Source organism: Carettochelys insculpta, chromosome 1 (assembly GCF_033958435.1).
Source record: "Carettochelys insculpta isolate YL-2023 chromosome 1, ASM3395843v1, whole genome shotgun sequence".
In the NCBI taxonomy this organism is placed as follows: Eukaryota; Metazoa; Chordata; order Testudines; family Carettochelyidae; genus Carettochelys; species Carettochelys insculpta.
The window spans coordinates 213834867-213853495 of NC_134137.1; the positions used below are offsets into that span (position 1 = coordinate 213834867).

The 18629-nt window shown below is 42.5% G+C and overlaps 1 protein-coding gene across 1 annotated transcript; it reads left to right on the forward strand.

Moving 5' to 3' along the window:
• Positions 1-513: 513 nt before the first annotated feature.
• Positions 514-18234, forward strand: SH2D1B (SH2 domain containing 1B). Its single transcript, XM_074983524.1, has 4 exons — positions 514-647; positions 4552-4615; positions 10763-10931; positions 18197-18234. Exons 1-4 carry the CDS (start codon positions 514-516, stop codon positions 18232-18234), a joined length of 405 nt encoding a protein of 134 aa, XP_074839625.1.
• Positions 18235-18629: the final 395 nt, after the last annotated feature.

An 18629-nucleotide genomic window follows, 5' to 3' on the forward strand; every position in this document is an offset into this window, starting at 1 on the left:
GTATAATTTGGCCAAATTTGGGTAGATTTTCATGGTGACAGCAGAAGGTGTATCCTTGACAGCAGAGCAATCCACTCCCCTGCCAAAATGCACACTTCATGTTCCAAATCTTGGCTGCACCTCAGCTGCTCCACAGAATGGTCGCGTAAAATGTTTAACATGAGTAAAACATGTTTTTCTCTAAACTTGTTTTCAACTACCTGAGCAATGTTTTCTCATACTCTCCCTCGCCCCCCGCAAAAGACCTATTTCAGCCAAACTATTGGTCATGTTGCATTTCCTGTGTTAGTGACATTTACTTCTCTCTTAAGCACCATCTGCTAGAAGAGCCTTCCAGAGCGGTCAGTTTCAACCACACAGATGAACTCACTGATACTCAGTGCTTCAAGAAATACTTCTCCTGCCACCACTGTTTCAGTTTCAACATCCTCTAGCCAACTTCATTTTCATGCCACACCGCTGAATTCACCTGGGAACAATTATTAAGACAAAGGGTCTGGCTGGTGCTGTTCCATGGAGTTCCCATTTTATCATGGAAAAATAACAAGAAAAACCTGTGAAGAATTACTGAGCAAGAAAGGCAAGAATGGTAGCTTTTTATTACGAGAGAGTGAGAGCGTGCCAGGAGCCTTGTGTCTTTGTGTTTTGTAAGTACTGTACTTAGAATTTTATTATTTTAAAGACAATCACAAGTGAAAGTTAGTACATCTTTAAAGGTGACTAAGTAGGTAATGGGATAGTGACCTCACAGGACAGAAGTGTAAATAAGCTGCACAGCCTAATTAGTGAACAAGTTACTTCTGCGGAAGAAAGGTGCAGGCACTGTCTTGGGCATAGGAGGGAGTGGAGACTCTGGGCATGGGGTGGGGGGTTACCTACCTCTGGCATGATGGAGCTCGTGGTGGTTAGGAGTCCTTAAAACTGCAAATATTGAATGAGTGGCACACAGGATGCTTCACCTACCACTGTCATGGAGGTATGTTACAGTCAAATCCCACATACATCTCCACCTTCAATCCAGCCAAATTGGATGCACTCCAGGTGAAAGTGAGCTGGCTCATTATTCACCTAGAATGCACGTTGGCAGCACTCGTTTTAGTATTCTGGGTTGGTTTGGACAGCCCATGTTGAAGCTTGTGCTACTATAGCTTCATTTGTTCCAGGTCCTGAACTAGCTAATTTATAGCTAGCTTCGGTAAATCCTGCTCATTCTGCAGTTCCACAGGACACATTCTTAGCTGTGCTGTTTCTGCAGAGGAACAAGTCGTCACTTACTTTGGTTTAAGACAAGCAAATCTGGATCGTAAAAACAAAATAAACTGCTCTTTCATGTAAAGACAATATTATTTTTACATAGTCACATTGAACCACGCTTTTTTAAAACATGGCTTGAAGCAACCACATAAGACATACAGATGTCTGTATCCCACATATGAGGACTCTACATAGATAAATAAAAATATCAAAATATTTTGACTGCTGGCTTCCTAATATATCAGTTAGAGTTGTCAAACAATTAAAAAATGACTAATCACAAGCTTTTAAAAATTGCAGTTGTTAATCACAATATTAAACAGTACCATTTATTTAAATATTTTTGTTTTCTACATTTTCAAATATATAGATTGCAATTGCAACACAAAATACAAATTGCCCAGCTCTCACTTTATATTATTTTATTACAAATATTTGTCTTGTAAAAAGAAATAGCATTTTAATTCACTTCATACAAACACTATAGTTAATCTCTTTATCACAAAAGTGCGACTTAAAAATGTAGAATTTATTTTTACGGAACAGCACTCAGAAACAAAACAACGTAAAACTTTAGGCTAGCGGTTCCCAACCTTTTTCAGACGGGGACCCATTCTGACAATTGAAGAAGACGCGGTGACCCCAGGCAATTCAACAATGGAGTGGGGAGAAGCAGTGCCATAACTAGCTAATTTTGTGCCTGAGGCAAGAGTATAAAATTGCACCCCTTCACATTTTATATATTCATAGTGGTTATTTCATAGAAAAACGGAAAATACATTAATAATAATACAATAATAAAACCATTTATTATAGTTATTATTATTTTATTATTATAGTTGATCTGAGCTATGGTCAGGGAAAGACCCTCATCCCCAAACCACTCACCCTTGCTCTCCCAGCTAAAACCCCACACTCAGAGGTTGGAGGGGCTGGGGGGGGGAGTCACACTCAGGAGTTGGGGGTGCCACTCAGGCTGGGGGTGCTTGGAGGGTCACACTCAGATGCTGGAGGGATTGGGAGAGTCACACTCAGGGGTTGGGGGACATACAAACAAAAATGAAAACTGACAAATCAACTACATAGAACAGAATGGGGACAAAAGTTGGGAAGGGTGAAAAGGGGTGAAAATTACTTACTGCAAGAGTCTACTAAGTGGCTTGCCTGAGATGGCTACAAATATCAAAAGTGGAGAAGCTGTCTTTGTAAGCGTAATTGCTTCTCTATTGACAGAAAGATCTGCTGGATCTGACATGGTTGAGGAGCCACAAATGGCTTCTTTAAAAGCCACATGCAGCACTGAGCTGCTGGCGGCACTTAACAAATCTAATCACGACCCATGTTTGGGTCCCAACCCATAAGCTGGCAGTCCCTGCTTTAAAGTCTACTAGCCCACTTGGTGCTAATTCTTGTTCTGCCAATCACTAAGACAAACAAGTTTTGTTTACATTAACAGGAGATAATGTTGCCCACTTATTTATAGTGCCACCTGAAAGTGAGAACAGGTGTTTTTGTATGTCATTGTTGTAGCCAGCACTGCAAGATATTTACCTGCCAGATATGCTAAACCAGGATTCGGCAACCTTTGCAAGGCAAAAATCAAAATTTGACCTTTTTACCTCCTATGTATGGTCCAACTGCCAGTGATACTTTCTAAAGTCACTAATAGTCCTACTTACAACAGCTTCATTAATAAATAAATTAAGGTTTACCGTTAAGGTGGTGGTTTGTAGCATTACTGATCTTTTGTTAATCCACAGGTAATATGGCTTTGAGCAAGCTCCTGGCTGCATGGGGGGTGGATGGGTGGGGCTGAGCTCCTGCCTTGCGTACCAATGAAAATAGGCTTGTGTGCCCCTCTTGGTACTTGTGCCAGGAGTTGCTGACCCCTGTGCTAAATATTCTTATTCCCATTCTTGCCTCAGCTGCTGTCCCAGAGGACATTCTTCCATATGCATGTTGATTGTTTAAAGAAGTATTAATTGATTTTGTGACTGAATGCCTTGGGAGAGAAGAACTATATCTCTTACTCCACGGTTCTACCTGCATTCTGCCATGTGTTTTGTGTTATGATAGTCTCCGATGATGACCCAGTCTGTGTTTTTTGACTGAAGAACATTTTCATGGCAGATTTGACAAAAATGCAAAGAAGGTACCAAGGTGAGATTTATGAAGATAGTTACAGCACTCAACCCAAGGTTTAAGAGTCTGAAGTGCCTTCCAAAAACTGAGAGGGATGAGTTTAGAAGCATTTTTTCATGAGTTTTAGAAAAGCAACACTCCACCTTGGAAACTACAGAACCCAAAACACCAGAAGAAAAGAAAATCATTTTTTTTTTTTGTCAGTGGCATCTGACTCAGATGATGAACATGAACATGCATTGATTGGCACTGCTTTGGATTGTTATCAAACAGTACCACTCGCCAGCATGGAACTGTGTTCTCTGGAATGGTGGTCGATACATAAAAGGGGCATATGAATGTTTATCAGCTCTGGCACGTAAATAAGAAGCAGACAGTGTTATCTCCCATAAATGTAAACAAACAGGTTGTCTGAGGAATTGGCGAAAGGAGAATTTGGACTGACTGAAGTTGAAGGCTCTGAAATTTTACACTTTTTTTAAATGTAGTTATGTAACAAAAATTCTACATTTTGTAAGTTGCACGTTCCCATTACCTACAGTAGTTCTATCTTTTTGCCGTGCAAATACTTGCAATAAAAGTAATATAAAGTAAGTACTGTATATTTGGTATTCTGTGTTGTAATCAAGTTAGTTTTTTATTTAATCACTTGAGTTAACTGTGACTAACTGACAGCCTTAAAACAAATGTAAAAATGAAGGTGTGCCCAAAACTCAAGTATCCTTTTCTCATGGAAGTGCTTGAAGATAAGTGGTAATAAATGCACACAATATATTTTTGGTTTGTTTTCCAAAAAAAAAAACAAAAAAAAAAAACAGATGATTTTATCCACTTTAAGGAACTCCCTTTTTTTTTATACTTAGGGTGCCGAATTGGCTTGGGGTATCAAACTTCCTAAACAGCTAAGCTCTTTCTAAAATAGCTGTTTATACAAGTGACATCCGTTGTACTTTAGAAGAGAGTTAAATAGTATGTAATTATTTATACGTATTTCCTGAGATTGGCTCCCTAAGCTTTCATTGTTCATGATTTTAGCTTGATTTTAATTTTTTTTTTAAATTCTGCCAACAAAATGTTTAGCTGCAGTGGTGTCTTGCCATAATTGTTGCCTGAATGTTGTTAAAAAACAACTTACGAAAGGGTATCTCTTCGCAGCTTTGAACAGCTGATCTACACTTATAGAATCTTCCGGGAACATGACGGTTACCTTAGGATTCAGGTAAGAAAATGTATTCTCAGCTGCAAGAAAATATATTATTTAATGTCCTGCTCGGATTTTAAAAATTGTATACATTAAATCTCACCTTTCCAGGGTGTTTTCACACCTGCATTTTAACCCATACTTCTATTGACATTTTCTGTCATCACCTATTCACTCAGAGGTAACACAATACTGTTATCTCCATAGCAGTCTCTTTGTATCCTTCACTTATTGCCTAGCTTCCCTATCTGCCTAGCTACTGATTTGACGGCATCTTTCTGACAACATGAAATCTATCTCCGGTGTATTTATTCACACATTTATTCCTCTCCTTTCTGATGGAATGCTCTTCTGCTTCACAAAAGACTAGGGTTACTATATAAAAGAGAGCACCCCTAAAAGGGAGTGTATCTGTATCACGATCTACTAACTCACATTATATTAATGTGTTACAGTATATATAGAATATTCATACAAGTTGGTAGATACTGATACAGCTTCATTCCCTCTCAGGAGTGTCTTCTTTTTGAAAGCTCAAATATGGCAGAAAAGGGCGACTAAGATGATTAGGGGCTTGGAACGGGTCCCATATGGGGAGAGGCTAGAGAGACTGGGACTTTTCAGTCTGGAAAAGAGGCGATTGAGGGGCGATATGATAGAGGTATATAAAATCATGAATGGTGTGGAAAAAGTGAATATAGAAAAATTATTTACCTTTTCCCATAATACAAGAACTAGGGGACACCAAATGAAATTGATGGGTAGTAGGTTCAAAACTAATAAAAGGAAATTTTTCTTCACACAGCGCACAGTCAACCTGTGGAACTCCTTGCCGGAGGAGGCTGTGAAGGCCAGGACTCTATTAGGGTTTAAAAAAGAGCTTGATAAATTTTTGCAGGTTAGGTCCATAAATGGCTATTAGCCAGGGATAAAGTACGGTGCCCTAGCCATCAGAACAAGGGCAGGAGATGGATGGCAGGAGATAAATCACTTGATCATTGTCTTCTGTTCTCCTTCTCTGGGGCACCTGGCATTGGCCACCGTCGGCAGATGGGATGCTGGGCTGGATGGACCTTTGGTCTGACCCAGTATGGCCATTCTTATGTTCTTATGTTCTTGCAAACGACCATGCTGGAACCTGCATGCAAACAAGTATGGTTTCTTGAGCTTCTGACTATTAAGGGGGATTGAATTTTGAGATTAGAATTTCCTTTTAAAACGATGTATGTAAAATGTTTGTGTGACTATAATGCTCAGAAAGGTATTCTTAAGCATTTCTGATTTGCCCTGGATCCAAGTCAGCCTTCTAGAGGTGAAGGGTTCTGTGCAGCAAAGTCAGTATCACTCCTGGCTCCCAGACCTCTGTTCATTCCACAGTCTCTGTGGAAGACTTGGGTCCCAAGGTATGGGTTCCACCTGTCCTTGCCAGGGTTCAGGCTTCTGTCCGTTAGCTAGGAAGGCATTGGTCAGAAGCCCCCTTGGGCTGAGTCCTTCCAGCTAGTTCTGGCTGACCTCTGAGGTTACCCAGTGAAGGGATTCCGAACGCTCCTTTTGGGAGCTCCTCAGGTCCCCAGCTGTCTGTTGTAACACTGGTGTTCTCCTAATGTTCTCTCCGACTCTCTCCTTACCTGTTCTAATCTTCCCGCCTCTCTCCAACCTCCTCTTCCACTTTCTCCTCACCCTCCTTACTGGGGGAAGGCTTTTTAAAAGGCTGGTGGCAGCCGCAAGTGGGATCTGGTAGCCTAACTGTTTCATAGCAGCCCCTCCCCTGCTGTTCCCACTCTGCCTGTGATAGCTCCTGACAGGAAGGGCCATTTCTGCTTTTTTCTCGCTGCTGCTCTCCCCTTGTAGGCTTCTGGTTTGACCCTTTCATACCTGTTATTGAGACCCTACCAAATTCATGGTCCATTTTGGTCCCTTTCACAGTCATAGGATTTTAAAAATTGGAAATGTCATGATTTCTGTTACTTGAATCTGAAATTTCATGGTCTTGTAATCCTGACGCAAAAAGGAGCTACAGGCAGGGGTTGCAAGGTTACTGTAGGAACTCTTGTGATGCTGTGACCCTTCTTCCTGTACTACAGAAGGTGGGGGCACTGCATTCAAAGCTGGCCAGGGGAGAGCAGTGGCTGCTGGACAGGAGTCCCACTCCGTAGGCAGAGCCACCACCACCAGCAGCACACAAGGATGTCATAATATGGTATTGCCATTCTTACTTCTATGGTGATGTTTGCAGAGTGGTCCATCAGCAGCCACCACTTTCCATCCACCCAGCTTCAAAGCCAGTAACAGAGAAGTAAGGGTGTCGTGGTATGGTATTGCCACCCTTACTTCTGCACTGCTGCTGGCAGGTACTGCCTTCACAGCTGGCTGCACAGCCAACAGCAGATACTGTCTGGCTGCCTAGCTCTGAAGCAGTGCAGAAGTACAAGTATAATATTGTTGACTCCCCACCATTAACCTTGTGCCTCCCTGCAACTAGCTTTTGGGTCAGGACCCTCATTTTGAGAAATGCTGTTATCCCTCAGGAAATCTGTATAGTAAAGAGTTAAAGCAGGCAAAAGACCAGATTTCACAGTGGCTATATCTACACATACGAAAAACTTCAAAATGGCCATGCTAATGGCCAAATCCAAGAATACTAACGAGGTGCTGAAATGAATATTCAGCCCTTCATTAGCGGCTAACTCTTTACTATACAGCCGCGGCATTTCAAAAGTGCTGCGTTTTGCTCGCCCATGGCTTGTCTACACGGGGGTCCTTTTCAAAAGGACCCCACGAACATTGAAATCCCCATGACAGGGAAATCAGCTGCTAGGAATAAGGGATTTCGAAGTAGGCGGTGTCCTTTCGACAAGGACCCCCATGTGGATGAGCCACACAGCAGCGAAATGTGGCATTTTCGAAGTGCTGCAGCCAGTGACATGATAATGAGGCGCTGAATATTCATTTCAGCGCCTCATTAGTATTCTTTGATTTGGCCATTAGCATGGCCATTTCGAAGTTTTTTCTACATGTAGACATGGCCAGTGTGTTGCATTTTTCATTGCCATGAATTTAGTAGGCTTATGACCATGATTTGCTGACAAAATTAAATTTTAGTGGGTCACCATTGCTTTCTTGAATGATCGTTGCCTCCTATTCTTTGGAGGGTCTTCCCCCACTGAATATTAGTTGAAACATTTTTTTTTTTTACAACCCAAACTGCTTTCCAGCATTTCGCCAACAAGCACAAATAAAAGCAATTCTCAGCTATTTGAGAGGCTTTCAAAGCAAAGAAATTCTGCTTCCTTTGATTTCTTTTGTTGCCTTTTTTCTGCAGTGCAGGGCATAGACTGCTTGCTAGGAACACCTGGTGATAGATCACCAAACTAATTCCCAGGCATCCCAAGGGCATCACCTGGTGGTGGTGGAGGATAGCTGGAATTCTATGGCCCATGTTTATCCATTTCGAAAAAGTTTGTACTTCACAGTTGCAGAGCAAAGCTTGCAAACAAACCTAAAGATTGTGACAGCAGAAGATGAAAAATATCCCCTTATAAGTCAGTCTCCTGATTCTGGAATGCTTGGATTGGATTTGGCAGTACAGCATACCCCTCGTCTTATCTTTCTCTGCCATGACTCTCAAAAGCCTTCTCTCTTCAATCACAGCAGCCTGGGTCCTCAATAACAGGTCTGATTACCTCCCATTTATCTCAGTGCTGTTTACAATGTTGGGCAGCAGAGGAGGCTGCTCTACACTCACCTGAATGTGAGGGATGGCGTTTGGAACGTGAACTTTGATTCCCCAAGGCTTTGCCCACTTTTGTCGGTAAAACTCATCAGTCAAAAGTGTGAATAAACTACCCCCCTTCCCAATGGACATAAATTTCACCAGCCAAAGTGCTGGTGTGGACAGTGCAATGTCAGCAGGAGAGCCTTTCTTGCAGGCACAGTTAACGCTGACATACTTGATGGGTGGCTTAATTATACCAACAGAAGAGCTGCTGTTCTAGCAGAGTAATGAAAACATTTAGAACACAGTGGGTCAAACTAGCTATATGAGCGATTGAGCCGAGGTGTACGCTAGAAAGCTTTCCTGGCTTAGATGTGTCAGTAGTGTTTTTTTTTTTTTAAACTGAAGTTCTTGACTTGCACAAGCCAGTGTAGAGGCAGATATATCAACATATATTATTTCATTCAGGGAACCATGTATAGCCTATAGCAGAAGGGCTTTTTTTTGTTTGGTTTGGTTTGGTTTTTTTGTTTGTTTGTTTTTTTAAGGGCATAAGCTACACTGGGAGGATTTGCTGGTACAGTTGTCCTGGCAAATGTTTTCAAGTATGGACAAGGCCTCAAATAGACAGTGTCTGGGTCTGCAAATGAATTTAGGCCGGATACCAAAAGTTTTGTGGCTTCTTCAAAGAGCAGCACCAAACCACATTCTTTTAATCTGAAGAGGAACGGCAGCCCAGCTTAGCTTGCAGCAAAGTGTGAGACTAAATAAGCATGTAGGCTGTTTTCTCTGTAATGTTTTATGTCCAACTGGCAGATACATATAAGCCGTGTCTACACGTGCACGCTACTTCGAAGTAGTGGCACTAACTTTGAAATAGCGCCTGTCATGGCTACACATGTTGGGCTCTATTTCGATGTTAACATCGACATTAGGCGGCGAGACGTCGAAGCCGCTAACCCCATGAGGGGATGGGAATAGCGTCCTACTTCGAAGTTGAACGTCGAAGTAGGGCACGTGTAGACGATCCGCGTCCCGCAACATCGAAATAGCGGGGTCTGCCATGGTGGCCATCAGCTGAGGAGTTGAGAGACGCTCTCTCTCCAGCCCCTGCGGGGCTCTATGGTCACCGTGTGCAGCAGCCCTTAGCCGAGGGCTTCTGGCTGCTGCTGCTGCAGCTGGGGATCCATGCTGCATGCACAGGGTCTGCAACCAGTTGTCGGCTCTGTGGATCTTGTGTTGTTTAGTGCAACTGTGTCTGGGAGGGGCCCTTTAAGGGAGCGGCTTGCTGTTGAGTCCGCCCTGTGATCCTGTCTGCAGCTGTGCCTGGCACCCTTATTTCGATGTGTGCTACTTTGGCATGTAGACGTTCCCTTGCAGCGCCTATTTCGATGTGGTGCTGCCCAACGTCGAAGTTGAACGTCGACGTTGCCAGCCCTGGAGGACGTGCAGACGTTATTCATCGAAATAGCCTATTTCGATGTCGCTACATCGAAATAAGCTACTTCGATGTAGGCTTCACGTGTAGACATAGCTATACTGTGTTTTAAGGAGGTTTTTGGTCACTTTTTGGCCCCAGATTCCCAAAGGGAAGAAACGCAGGTGCCTGAAATCCACTTGGTCTGACAGGCTAAGTGGTTTGTATACACAGGGTAGCGGATCCCTGTCTTAGAGCAGAGTGGAAGACTTGGGTGATTCCACTTCAAGACAGAAAAGGACAAGAGATGCATCACCTGTGAGAGTGCACTCAGTGAGGCCAAAAAGGGAGCAAAGGGAAAACCCTGTGCTGTAGTAAGAACACTCCACAGTAAGATCAGATTGGCGCTTTTATAAATAAGTGAGCATCAGTTTTTTTATCAGTCACCAAATCTATTCAGCAATTTTTTCTTCAGTTGAGAATGAACTACAAGTCACACACACTACTCTGGAGGAACAGACCGACCGTACGTCCCATTTTGTCTGAGACAGTCCTTTTTTTAAAGCTGTATTGTGGCTGTCCCAACTTTTTGGCAAACTGAGCATTTGTCATGTTTTCTCTTACCAGTTGACAAGAGAAAATGGGACAAATGCTGCTTTCGTCAAAAAAACCACGTGTGGTGGAATGTGGCAGATTGAGTGGGGATGCCAGCCCCACATGAGGTAGGGGGACTTGGGAAGGGAGACAGGCAGATTGTGGGCAAGCAGCTATGCCAACCCCATGTGGAGAGCTGGGTTGGAGCTTGGGTTAGTAGCTCAGGCCTGCTCCGCACAGGGTTGGGGACAGCTCAGGCAAACAGTGATGTCAGCCCTGTGTGGGGAAGGAGTAGGGGTTCAAGTGAGTGGTTTGGGCCAACCTTCCATGAGAGAGTGGGAGAACCCCAGATGTTGTCCCCTTTTCCTGTTGGGAAATATGGTGGCCATATGGATGAAACATATATGAAATGGCAGTGCTTTTTTTTACTTTCTTGCAGACGACTGAAGATGTTCCACAACAGGTCTTCAAAACAATAAAGGATTTAATATACGCATATGAAAAGCCAAATCAAGGACTTGTCGTCAACCTTCGCTACCCAGTAAGGAGACCAAAGCCCCCAGGGAAAGTAAGGCACTCCAGGGTAGTTGTGAATGAAATTTATGATGGTAAGAGATTTATTTCTATCTTATTAGCCTGGTGCAGGACTGACAGTTCTGAGAGTGAATCCCCTTTCCTTATCCTCAGTGCACAGAGAGCCCAGACAGCAATTCTACACATTTCCCATTCAGCCCATGTCACTATGTTTCAGTACCTCTGTGAATTGCATTTAGAAGTGACAAGAGAGGTCCATCAACCTTTCTTAGCCTGACAATGAAGGTGGCAGTTAGTAACTGTAGAACGGCAACTCTTAGAACCGGTGCCCACATACAACAAATAGGCATGTGAAAATCAATTCACTCTACTGTAGATGGGTAAAACCAAGGCAAGGAAAAGGGTTGAGAACTCATCTAAATTCTCATGGCATGTTACAGCAGGAGTCTGGGGTGATACTCATAATACCCAGTCAGCCTTCTGATAGTTATAGTCTTAAGCATGACCAACACTGGACGGATTTGAACCCATGAATTAAAGGCAAAATATTCTGTTTCCCTGTATCATCCAGTCCCCTATGCTTGATTTTAAGTTTTTTAAATTTTAAACTTTCAAAGTAAAAAGAAAAATTACACATTCTGCCTAACTGATCAAAATTCTACCAGTTACATTAGCAAAATATTCCCCTAATCACGATGAGGACAAAGGCATACTTACTGACTTTCATGAAGTTTAGATTTGACCTGTAATGTGTTAACATTTTAAAAAATAAATGTATTGCTAGTATGCATTATTTTTGTACAGTTATACGTTATTTGAGATAGTTCCAACGTAGTTCTGAGTTCACTGATTTCCTCCAGAACCCTGATCCTAAATTGCCTTCATACCAGAAATGGCAAAAACTAACTATATTATCTTTGACGGGTTAGGGGAGAAGATAAAGTTTAACTTCAAGATCATGGTTTTCTTTTACCTTGTGTTCTAACACCATAAGCAGTCTTGGATCTAAACTGTCTAGAAAATAATAATTGAAGGAGGAAGTAAGGTCCAACAGGTAGGACACTGGTTCAGAAGTTGGAAGACCCAGGGTCAATCTTTGCTCTGCCATATTTGTCTTCTGTGAAGCTGGGCAAATAATTTTTTCTTTTTGTCTCAGTTCCCCAACTGCAAGATGTTGGATAACACCACGCCAAAGTGGTTAATATAAATGTGTTAAAGCTTGTGAGGCTCTGAAATATAGTATACTTCAGTTGCAGTCACGTGTCTTTATTGTAATACATCCTTGGTTTTGTTAGGATGACTTAGTAAGGCTGCATCTGCACTATGAGATAAAATTGATTTTAAGTCAGTTAGCCCGATTTTTCTAAGTGCCTGTCCTCACTGTAAATTCCATTAGCTCAATTTATGGACCACTAAAATCAACGTATCGAAATCCTAAAATTGCAGGAACATGATGGGTGTAGCATTCAGTTCAAATTTAAAATTCTAAACGAAGGGTAGTGAGGATGTGGCATGTCTTTAAATCAAATTCATTGGCCTCCACAGATGTCTCATGTGCCCCACAATGCACCACAGTTCTCCACTTTGGCCTCTTACATCTCCATTGCTCTCAAGTGCAGACGAATTAGGCAACAGGAATACTGTTACAATTTGGCACCTGCAAGCCTGTGGCTATAGGGTCATGGGAGGCTGAAAAATCTTTTTTCTTTTTCTTTCCTAGTAGTGCAGCTGAGAGGTCTGTGGTTCTGTGTATACCCCTGCTAGCTGCCTTTTTTTCTGCGCTGCCTGGCGCCAGCCACTGCCCCCATCCCCAGGTACCATGTGTCAGCTAGGCTGTGGGTACGGGTCATGCTTGTCTGGTAGTATAAGAAACTTCTTTCCAGAGGTTTACATGTTGTCCTGACCCCCACATTCCCTCCTGTCCCTCCCCTGGAGGCACCACACAATCAGGAACATTCGTGCACCCAGCCACAGCATGTGGCTCAACCCCAAACCAATAAAAGGACGTGCTGCGCAAGGTGCCAGGCAGTTTGCGTGTGGTGAAGGTCACGATTTTCAGAAGCTGGCTGTAGCCGGGGGTCTTTTAGCCACCTGGGGCATGTCTCCCTCCGCGGTCACAATTTTTGGGGGCTGGCTTTAGCTGGAGGTCTTTTAGCCACCCCAGGGATGTCTCCCTCGGCAGTCATGATTTTCGGGACTGGCTGTAGCTGGGGGTCTTTTAGGCGGGGCTCTTTTAGCTGCCCCAAGCCATGCGTGTTTCAATGAATGCAATGTATTAGCTATGCAATTAACACAGTTGTCAAAGTAAGGCTTGCAGCGGGAAATATTCCTGTCCTTAGGGTGTTCTTTTCCAGGTCCAAACCTGGCTGTAGTCTGGGGTCTTTTAGCCTGATGAATCATTCAAGTTTCAGTGTAGCAACTATGTCTACTTAGACTTAAGGGTCTTCTTTGGTAGGAGGCCTAAATCCAGGTACATGTTCCTGAAAGGGCCTTTGTGGGCAATCACGATTTTCGTGGCTGTCAGAACTGTACTGTCTTTTAGCCTCCCCAAGCCATTACTGATGATTCATTCGACTTTCAATGTAGTACCCGTGTCTACTTAGAGTCCTCTTTCCCAGAAGGTGTAAATCAGCATCCAAGCTCCCAAAATAAAGCCTAGGCACCCTGTTTCAGGTACCATCCGTGTCGTCTTAAACAAACAACGTGGCAGGGGAAAGAGGGGAATGAAATGTGGGAAGACGGCATCACATACCCACATCTACTTGTGGGGCCAGAATGCAGCGGGGCTTGGAACTGTGAGATAGGTTCCCACAATACACTGCTGCAGCACCCAATTTAAGCAACTTATGTGTGGCAGCAGTAAGTCGATTTTGTGGGGAGCATGCAGGAGGAGGAAGATGCTCTAAATTGAGTGGATAAAACCCAGCATTAAGAAATCGATTGTAATAAAATCAATTTTATCTTGTAGTGTAGACACAATCTAAGTGTGGTAATTATTAATCTGTAATTGCTATTGAAACAGAGCAAAAGGCTGTTAAAATTATTGAATAATCCTTAATTGCTGAGTTAATCAAGCAACAAGCTGCAAACTGTGGTTAGAAACACTCAGAACTGCTTACCCATAAGAGTAGGAGTTCAAAATAGCAAAAACGTAGCATTGTCTTGCTGTAGTGCCCATCACACTAGCCACTAGCTTCTATATATTTTCAGAATGATGTGGGTAGTTTGCTATAGCAGTGGCCCCTATACTGACTATTGCTTCAGAAGTGGTTGGACACCAGAGGAATAGTGTATGTATGGCATAAGAGTCACCTGGAGCCCTTACTGGCAATCCTTAAAATAGCTCCTACTTAAAGGTGAACTGACATTTTATGTTTAAACGATACAGTTTTTAAGGTTTAGAATCCATTAGTGCAACATATCATCATCACTAATAACAGTGGGCTCAGCACCTGTTGATGTCTGATGCCTCTCTCACTATTTCCTTCCATCTTTCCCTGTCCAGTGTGCAGTGGCTTAGTTTCTGTAGACTAGCTCCGCACCAATCTACTATACCGTCTACCCATTCTCTGTGGGGTCTGCCTCTCCTATTCGAACTGTCTGTTATGCCAAATACCAGGGTCTTGACTTTTTGTTCATCGTTCATTCTGCAAATATGCTCAAATAGTTGTAGCTTCCATTTTATAATCTTCTGCAGCAGGTTCTCTTTCGGTTGTATCTTCCGATATAATTCCTCAGTGGTGATCTTCTGCATCCATCGTATTCTCGGGATCTTTCTATAACAACTCCTTTCGAACGCCAATATTCTCCTTTTCTAATCTTTCCTTATCACCCATCTCACATCTGTACAACATGCTGCTGAATACACGTTTTCAAGATGCTCAGTTTCGTTCTTAAGCTAATTGCTTTGCTTTTCCCGATCTTATCCATCGCCTTCAAACTCGCTCTTGCTTTCACTATTCTAGTCGCTGTTTCCTTCTTACACTCTAGATCGTATGTTCTGTTGCTCCCCAGATATGTGAACTTCTCTACATTTTTTAGTTCAATACCATCAACACTGATCTTCCTTCCCAAAATACCATTGGTTTTGTTTTATCAATGTTCATAATCAGTCCATACCACTTCCCTTCTTCATTTAACATCTGCACCATTTTCGCTAGCTTCTCCTCATCTTCCTCAATGATAACCTCAATGATAACGAACCTCAAGTTGTTAATTCTTTTCCCATGCACAGATACACCTTCTACCTCTTCCTTGATCTTGTCCATCACTCTCTCCAGTGCAATGCATGGGAAGACTTAAAATGACAAGTACCTGCTAATAGTTAACTGAAATATATATGTCACCTGAGTCCATGTCCCTGACATCTAAAGCTGTGCAAGGAATGCAGATCTTCAATAGCTTTAGAGCTGGGTTCATTTCAACACTTTGCACTCAATTTTTCGGCAATTAGTGCAGCTGCCCTGGCGCTCGCAATGGTTTAATGTACTTAGGCACCTTCAACACAATGTCGACCTCATGCCTACTAGTATTCAACATGGGGGTGGTGCAAGTGCAGCTACACCATTGCCAGGGATAAAGGGTAGTAAAGTTGCAGCCATATCTTACAGTTATTCCAAAAGCCTCTCCACCATTGCCCAATAGCTATAGCTGTGATGGGGCCATTAGGGTAAATCAGCTGCCATCTAAACCTGCTCTGAGCTGGAGGTGAAAGACCCTAAGCAAGTCTTCATGATAACATGGTAGCTATACTGCTGGTCTACATTACAGCCCTCTTCATAACTTTCACAAGGGCAGTATTGTAATGGTTAGAGATTTTAAGAAAAAGGCTAAAGTAAATCACGCTGTCACATCTGATGCTAAAGTTGCATCAACTTTTGTAGGAGAGAGACTGAACCCTGAATTTGGCTCGTGACCTAGCAAATACTTAACACTCAGAGTTTACGCAGTTGTCAGAACTCTTCGGGATTGGAAACGTAGTTTGTATTTATTTTTAAGCCATTGCTGTTCCCTTCTCATTATTTTGTTTGTTTTTTAAATCTGCTGCCTATAAATTGCATTGAGTGACCTTTTTGTATTATGTTAGTGAAGGAGTAAATGACATTTCATTATTTTAATTTTTCTGCACCATTCATGATTTTATAGACCCTAACATATCTCTCCACCTCTAGTCATTTCTTTTTCAAGCTGAAAAATTCTAGTCTTTGTAATCTCTCATGTGGCAGCTGTTCCTTAACCCTAATCATTTCTGTTGCCCTTCTCTGTACCTTTTCCAAATCCAACATATCTTTTTTTTTCAGATGGGTGGCCAGATCTGTATGCAACATACAAGATGTGGGCATACCATGACTTGATATAGAACCAATATGATATTTTCTGTCTTATTATCCATTCCTTTTCTTATGATTCCCACTATTCTGTCAGCTGCTTAGATTGCCACTGCACACTGATCAAATGTTTTCAGGGAACTACCCGCAATGATTGCAAGGTTTCTTTTCTTGAGTGATAATAGCTAATTTAAACCCCATCATTTTGCATGTACAGCTGAATTATATTTTTCCATGTGTATTACAGTAAAGGCCGGGTTATCTGGAATTTGGATAACTGGCATGGTCTGTTAACCAGCACCTGCTCTGCCAGTTGCCACCTGGCCGGGGCTGGTGGAGCAGGACCAGTTGCTGGCAGCCCCACTCCAATATCCATTGGCACATTTGATTATCCGGTATCCCCAGTTTCCTGGAGGTACTGGATAATAGATCTTTTATTGTACTTTGCATTTATCAATACTAAATTCCATCTACCACTGTGTTGCCCAGTCACCCAATTTTGTGAAAGCCCTTTGTAACTCTTTGCGGTCAGATTTGGACTTAACTATTTTGGATAATTTTGTATCGTCTTCAAATTTTGTCACCTCAGGCCATGTCTACGCTTGTTCCGAACGTCAAAGGGGGCATGGTAATCAGGCTGCTGGGAGATTATTAATGAAGTGCTGCGATGAATATATGCCCCAGGCACTTAGAAGTAGCGCAGGCACTTTGAAGTGCCCACGGCTACACGCCATACTGGCACTTCCAAGTTGCCATGGAGAGAATTAGCCTAATGAAGTGCTGCATATTCATCGCAGCATTTCATTAGTAATCTCCCAGCAGCCTGATTACCATGTCCCCTTCAAAGTTCGGGGCCTCACTGTTTACCTCTTTTTCTGGATCATTTTTGTGTAAGTTGAATAGCACTCGTCCCAATACAGCACACCACTATTAAATCCAACCCTTTGTTTCCTATATTTTAAATGCATTACCTGGATAGGTGTTCATGATCATTAACCAATCCTTCAATTACTTGAATGACAAGCCTTTTGTTGTCGTAATCTTTCTGCTGTCCTCTGTTTATAAACTCCTTGCCCCATGGGCAAATCTGGGACTAGCACAAGCTCTGTTGCAGTTAAGAGCTGCCTCTGGGGCTTGGGCCCCCTTAACTTCAGGCCGGTGGCCCTCTTGCACTGGATCCGTGAAGAGGCCATGGGTGCTTCTTAAAGGAAACCAGAATATCCTTTTGCAAGCTAGCTGCCCAAGCTCCACGCATAGCTGGTCCTCTGCTAAACTGCCTTTCTCTGGCAAAATTTGAATATGTAAAAATCAGAGAACTGCTCAAGAGTGGAAAAATGCACTCTGTTCTAAGCCAATTTCAGCCATCACATTGTAATATACCAACTGATCAGTGCAGAGTTACTTGAAAGGACATCTAAGCTAATGGGAAGGGAGATGAGGGTCTTAAGAGCTCCCTGGTTATGGCCTGCGGCTGTGCAGCCAGGTCTCTGGCCAGCACTGGTGATAGCAGAGCTGTCACCAGTGAAATACAAAAATTAATAATAAACGCAATGCTAACTATCAGAGGTGAGGAGTCTGAGGTTCTTGTGAGCTACATGTCACAATTGCTTTCCTATTTGAAACTCCCGTGCGTAATAGAAGGATGTGTTCCAGCCAACGCAATGGGTTCCACTGACCTGTCTTCTAAACTGTTTCAACTCAGAAACAATTGATCATTTCTTGCTATGAGGTGTCCTAAACTATACTTCATGAGTATTCTGGTTCTGGACGAGAACAGTACAGGATTTACTCAGAGTTTCAGGCAATTTCTCTCAGACAATCGGTGGAGAAGTGGTCTTGGGAGGCCAAATCTGTGGGAGACTGCTCTTAGATTTGGTGTCGGGTATAAATGAGATCCAGAATTTGGGTGATTCCATCTCAGAAACCAAAATAAAATTATTTTACAACAAATGTATTATTTTCCTCTCCCTAAAAGATTGTTATGACATGCTCTTACGTTGCTTTCTTTACAGAAGTGGAAGATAGCGATTATGTTGATGTTATACCTTAAATCATATGGGACCTGTTTTTGTCAGAGGCCATCTTTTATCCTGCCCTCCATCTCAGCAGATCAAATGTAAAGGACTTGCTCTCAGACCTTTTCCTTGAGCATGCCACAGCTGCTAGCTGGACATTATCTTCAGTGGACTGTAAAATTCACTCTCTGTGGCAGCTCATCAAAACAACAGACTTGTACTCTGTGAGGTCACAATGCAAGTTGTATTTATTTTATTCATTATTAGAATAATTTATTTTTTAATTTGCTGATTCACTTTTTGCTAACTGAAGTTCTACCTGCCACCGTCTACAGCATGTTATGAAACAGTAAGGTAAATACGTTAATTGTGTATGAGTAGACCAAATAGTAATTGTAGAGCCGAAGTCTACTATGATGCAAAGTTCCTA